This window comes from Antrostomus carolinensis, unplaced genomic scaffold (genome assembly GCF_000700745.2).
Source record: "Antrostomus carolinensis isolate BGI_N321 unplaced genomic scaffold, ASM70074v2 scaffold22564, whole genome shotgun sequence".
In the NCBI taxonomy this organism is placed as follows: domain Eukaryota; kingdom Metazoa; phylum Chordata; class Aves; order Caprimulgiformes; family Caprimulgidae; genus Antrostomus; species Antrostomus carolinensis.
The window spans coordinates 1,570-7,425 of NW_010311706.1; the positions used below are offsets into that span (position 1 = coordinate 1,570).

The 5,856-nt window shown below is 41.0% G+C and overlaps 1 protein-coding gene across 1 annotated transcript in view; it reads left to right on the top strand.

The window, feature by feature from the left end:
- The first annotated feature begins 1,699 nt into the window (after positions 1–1,699).
- The window catches only part of PPP1R8 (protein phosphatase 1 regulatory subunit 8), a 4,954-nt gene continuing 797 nt past the window's right edge, over positions 1,700–5,856 (top strand). The window contains exons 1-5 of the mRNA XM_010166816.1: positions 1,700–1,847; positions 2,482–2,702; positions 3,380–3,524; positions 4,670–4,734; positions 5,789–5,856. The exon at positions 5,789–5,856 is cut by the window's right edge and continues 797 nt beyond it. Of these exons, the coding sequence (XP_010165118.1) occupies positions 2,637–2,702; positions 3,380–3,524; positions 4,670–4,734; positions 5,789–5,856 (344 nt within the window). The 5' untranslated portion in view covers positions 1,700–1,847; positions 2,482–2,636. The remainder of the gene's footprint in view (positions 1,848–2,481; positions 2,703–3,379; positions 3,525–4,669; positions 4,735–5,788) is intronic.

Below are 5,856 nucleotides of genomic sequence, written 5' to 3' on the forward strand. Positions count from 1 at the left end.
TTATTACTGAATACCACATCTTGAGAACTTGCAGCATGGGGGCTGACAAATATTCAGCAGAGCAATTCAGTTGAGAAATCCAACCTAGAAAATAGAGAACACAGCTAGGGGGGGAAATCTGAAAAAAGTCAGTGGGGAAGTGGCATCTGAATGCAGCAGTGCTAAAAGCCTTGAAGTTCATAATTGGTGGGCAGGTAACAAGATGTAACTTTGCAAGATGATTTGTAGTAGAAAATGAAATCCTTGTGATTTTTATGCTTGCAGATAAGGCAGAGGAATATAAATACTGTGTCTCCTTTCTATATGACTTGGTAATGCCACAGAGTAAGTAACTCTCTGGGTGCTCATTGCATCAGTCTTTCTGATAGCTCAAAAAAAAACCCCAAACCAACTACCTGTGACTAGTCTGATACATTGGCTCTTTCTAGCTGAGCTTGGAGTTTATAGAGCTGGCAAAACCGATGGACATCAATGCTGCTGCCAGGAAGGGAGATCCTTCCCCATCACACAGTCCTAGTGCATCTCATCCAGTGCTTCCCTGGAGCCAGCTGGGATGTGCGTCAGACTGAAGGCAAACTGCTTCAGTCCACTGAAACAGTAGGAAACTAACACAGCAAAACTGCTCAGGTGTGTGACTGTGATTGAGGTGAGGGTTGTATAGCTGGGAATGGAAGGAAGGAGAAGGGACAAATCCTCGTGCTCTAGCAGGCAAAATGTTAATTCAGCTCAGACCATCTCATGAAAGTAATGCTTTCCTGAACTGAGATCTTTTTTTGTTTGTTTTTTTTCTGATGGAAAATGTATCATCAGCATTCCCTCGATCATACTGTTGAAACATTGTGTGGGCTTTGGTGAACGTTTCAAAAAGCAGGAGGAGCTGTCTGTGAACAAACCTGTAATGCATTGCCAACCTCTGACTTGTGCAGCTAGAAATGAGAAAGCACAGGTTATATTAAAACCTTGGAGTACAGTGAGGAAGAAGGCTGCTCTGCGTAGGCACTTCAGCATTTAGGCACAAGGAGTTCCTTTCAGCAGTGTTGTTAGTAGAAATATGCTGTGTACGCTGTAGAACTGTGTCAGCATGTTCCTTTGCTTTTCAGAGATGGTTTCTGTAACTGATATTACAGTATGTAAGATCTTGTTTGAAAAAGAGATTAGAACTGGGATGAATTAAGAAGAAATGCCTGAAATTAATGGTTCACTTGAATAGACTAATATGGATTAATCTCACAGTACATATTCAGTATAGTTTTGCATCTTTATTATAAAGGTCTGAAATCTCCCGAATGTCCATTTCTGTACACAAATGTTGAAGTTTTCTATTGCACTGGAGATCATTTAACATAGATCCCTGACTTCGACAAGGCCCAAGGTTGTCTGCATCAAGGAAGCAAATGTGAGAGAGAATCTCTTGTATGAAACAGTTTCATGCTTTGAAGAGTTATTGTCCTTCCCAGGCTGTCTTGTGTTAGCTGTTAAAGAAGGGAATAACTGGGACTCTTCCATATTCAGCTGTTCTGATTTTACAGAGAGATTTGAGTTTCTGTATTTAACAGTGTCAGACAAAACTGAAATTAGCTGTTGATGCTTTGTTTTGAATTTGCTCTGTTTATTCATGTTCTTGAATCTTTTCAGGAAGATCCAAACAATTATAAGAGTCTAATATGCTTCTCTGTTTGATGTTCTACCTCAGAAACTCATCATTGATGAGAAGAAATACTATCTCTTTGGGAGAAATCCTGATCTGTGTGATTTTACCATTGACCACCAGTCTTGCTCTCGGGTCCATGCTGCCTTGGTCTATCACAAACATCTCAAGAGGGTTTTCCTCATAGATCTAAACAGCAGTAAGTAGTGTCACATTTAACCAGATAGCCGTATGGTACTTCAGTGCTTAAACATTTCAGTGTTTCTGAATCTGAGACACTTTTTCCTTTTTTGTTGTTGGTGTTTGTACTATGTGGGTAGATGACTATGATCTGAATTAGCATCCTAATGAAAGATTGGCAAGGGTTAGGAGCAAAGGAGTCTTCGCTCCAGTCAGCTTACATCTGCTTCACTTGGTGTTTAAAACAACATTTATAGACTCTTAAGAGGCTGAGGGAGAGGAGGAAAGTGACTTGGCCTTCCCTTCACAATTGTAATTAAGCTTTCTCTTGTGAGGGTGGTTTCCCAAGCTCTAAAACGTGACATAGACTGTTTTTTGCACTGAGGGAATGATTCCAGACATGGTACATTGGGACCTACGAGAATCGAGAAAGTAAATGGTGTTTGTAATTTATTTCCATTTATTTTGAGGACTTCTGATGTGCATTATCTTGGTTCATGAGATGGTAGGTAAAATGTACGTAGCTAATGTTTTCAGCAGTGACTTGTATCTTGGAACAACCATGTACAGCTTCTGAAGTTCTCGAGACTTGAACTCGTACTGTGAGCACAAGCTCATGACTAACAAAATGTTCTGCATGTTGATGTTCTCAGCACATGGCACATTCTTGGGTCATATCCGTTTGGAACCTCACAAGCCCCAACAGATACCCATTGACTCCACAGTCTCCTTTGGCGCTTCTACACGGGCGTATACTCTGCGAGAGAAGCCTCAGACTCTGCCATCAGCAGTTAAAGGAGATGAGAAAATGGGTGGTGAAGATGAAGAGCTCAAGGGCTTGCTGGGCCTGCCAGAGGAGGAGACAGAACTTGATGTGAGTATGATGGCACATCGTGCCTAGATGGCATTTCCAGCTAGGTGGATAGCACTCCCCACTCGCCTGCTTAGGTTCAGATTCTTAATTTCTTGGCCTTGAAGATAATCTGAGGTGTATTCTGCTGACAGATATGCACAGACCATCTCGTTCTGCCATAACAAGCCTGTGAACATGTTGCTGCCTGGAATCAGTGCCCTAATAGCCCTGCTGTTCCAATGATCTTCTCACAAAAGCCTGCCAGGCAATACGTGCTCTCCAGCGAACATGACCCCGGCCCAGGGGTGATTTCCCACACGTGCCCATTGCCAGACAACAGTGAATGCTGCCCTGTTTCCTACAGCGAGCTAGTGAGGCGGGAGAAAGCAATGTGTGTGGCATCACAGGATTGTTGAGGTTGGAGGGGAACCTCTCAGGATCATGTAGTCCAGCCAGGGTCAGCTCGAGCAGGTTTCCCAGGATTGTGCTCAATCAAGTTCTGAGTCAATGTTCTGCAGACAGAGACTCCACAACCTCTCTGGGCAACCTGTTCCAGCACTGGAGCACTCTTTATTCCTAGGGATCTAAAGTTGAAGCGAAGCAATGTGCTGTGGTCTCTTGATATACACAATCACATGATTAAATCGGACTTTATGCACTAATTACTTGAACTATTTTGTCTACAAATTTGTCATTAGAACCTGACAGAGTTTAATACAGCCCACAACAAAAGAATTTCCACACTAACCATTGAGGAAGGGAACTTGGATATTCAGAGACCAAAGAGAAAACGGAAGAACTCCAGAGTGACATTCAGTGATGATGATGAAATCATCAATCCAGGTAAGTCATTTGCTTTAATCTTTAGTTGATGCCTTAAGTTCCTCTTTCCAGTATTCTCATAAGGATTCCTCATGGCTGCATATGGATAAGGAGAATAGAAATTTGTCAGTCTGCTGGGATCTGCTATTTCAGAAAAGCTGCCACATAGCTCACTTCAGTCTTTGACCTCTCTTTGTTTCTTCTCTTCTACCTGTAAAATAACTGCAAGATTTGTGCAGGACAGGGATACCACACTCAGCTTCATTGTTCAAAATTCTCTCGGATGGAAAAATCTCCTGGGTCCATAAGGAAGAAAATGTTTTAATTTTTTTGCCTTCTTTAGAATCTAAATGGGAACGGAAACTTGGTTTTCATCTGTCCCTTAATGCTTTCCTTACCTGTTGCCTAATCAATATCTGTCTCAAGCTTAGAGATTTTTTGCTACTTGTCTGCATATCTGAAACAAGTCATCCTCATTCAAACTGATACTTCTGAAGATGTATCCAATTCCTAATTAGTCATTTTTCTACCTTAGCTGTTTTATATTAATGGTATTCCTATTAATGATATTTTATATGGATAATAATCCTGTTAATAAGAGTAGCTTATTAATGAGCACACATTTTAAAATATAGCCTGGAGCTGGTTTCATTTGGCAGTGTATCCCACCCAGAATAACTAGTCTGATTTATAACATTATGCAATTTAGTGCTCAGAACATCCTAATGTAAACAGCAGTCATTCATGTTACAAAAAAGGTAATTTTTTGAAGACTTTCACACTCTACATTGAATTCTTCTGATTCTCCTTCAAGGTCCTCCAAGGACTTCTGGGGCTGGCTGTTGTGCCTTTGGGCATGTGCAGTGCCTTGTCAGCAGCAGCTCTCAGAACTCAGTTCAAACCACTCATCTGTTTTTTCCCCATTCTCCATTTGAGTGGAAGCCTTTCTGACCAGAATATCTGCTGAGCCCACCTGGAGACAAAGCCACTAGATGTCCCCTTAGCTCTTCCAGTTGGGTGTGCTTCTGCTTACTGAGAGCTGCTGGAGCGCTGACTTTGAGAAGAGAAGGTCCAAGGACAAATCTTCATATGTGTTCCTTTTGCTGACAGATGTTCTAGCTTTTCCTGTACTCTTACTGAAGGCTTCACTGTTCTTGCCTTTACAGAGGATGTGGACCCTTCTGTTGGGCGTTTCAGGAACATGGTACAGACAGCAGTCGTCCCTGTTAAGGTACAGAGTAACTCCCAGCTTTCTAATTAGTACATTACATTAAAGAACTCACTTTTTGAATTGCACCTTAGAAACATAATGTTCTGTGGTGGAAAGCGTTTTGTTGGTAAGCAAAAGTTGTGTTTGTGTTTCATTATTCTCTTTTTTTTTTTCTTTTTTTTTTTCTTTTTTTTTTTTTTTTTTTTTACTTTTTTTTTTTCTTTTTTTTAGCAGATTTGACCATTTCCCTTCAAATCCAGCTTTAGCTCTTTTCTTTCATAACACATGGGATCAATGGCAACTTTTTTTCCCCTCCTCAAAAGAAACACTTTCCAGAAATTCAGTATGGCAGTTCTAGGCATCAGTTAAAATTGTAGGAAGCATGGAAAGTAAAAATGTTTTTTGTTTAAATTCTGTCAGTGCTAAAGATTTCATAAAGGTTGTCTACTAGAACTATCAGGGTTGAGACTTTGCTCCGAGTGTGTTGCCAGTGCTATATTTAATTTGAGTATGCTAGGAGTAGGGAAGATTTGCAAAACTTTAGGGTAGCTAGGCAACAGTTTAACAGCAATTTCACTTGTTCCTGGTATACACTAAATAATGCATGTGGAAAAGAATAATTCTACGTAAACCCCAGACTGCAGGAGAAAATTCAAATGAACAGGAGCTAGACAAAATCACCCAAGTGATCTAGAAGTTGCAGTTTCTTACTGTGGAGGGAAGGAGGGTCTGTGTTACTGATTAAAGACCTACTGAGCCTTGCATTCAGGACAAGCTCAGGACTGGCAGGCATGTACAGGAGGTAAAGAGGTGCTCAGACCTGATCTAAGTTAAGCCTGAGCTTCAGCTTCTGTCACCTCTTCCTGCACTGTGCACCTTTAAGAGTTTATTATTAAGTGGTTTTCAAGGAAACCCAGAAGAAATTTTCTAGGACAAAGACTGGGATGTGGTCTGTAACCAGTTTCTATGTGGCTTGCCTCAGTGCCTTTTTGGGGACAATGGCACTGGCATCCAGTTTAAATAGCTTCCTTGTTTCATGTATTTGAAATAATTCTTTAAATACTTCTGTCTACAGAAAAAACGGTTGGAGAATCCAGGCTCGTTGACCACAGACGATTCTGCATCACGACGGATGCAAAACTT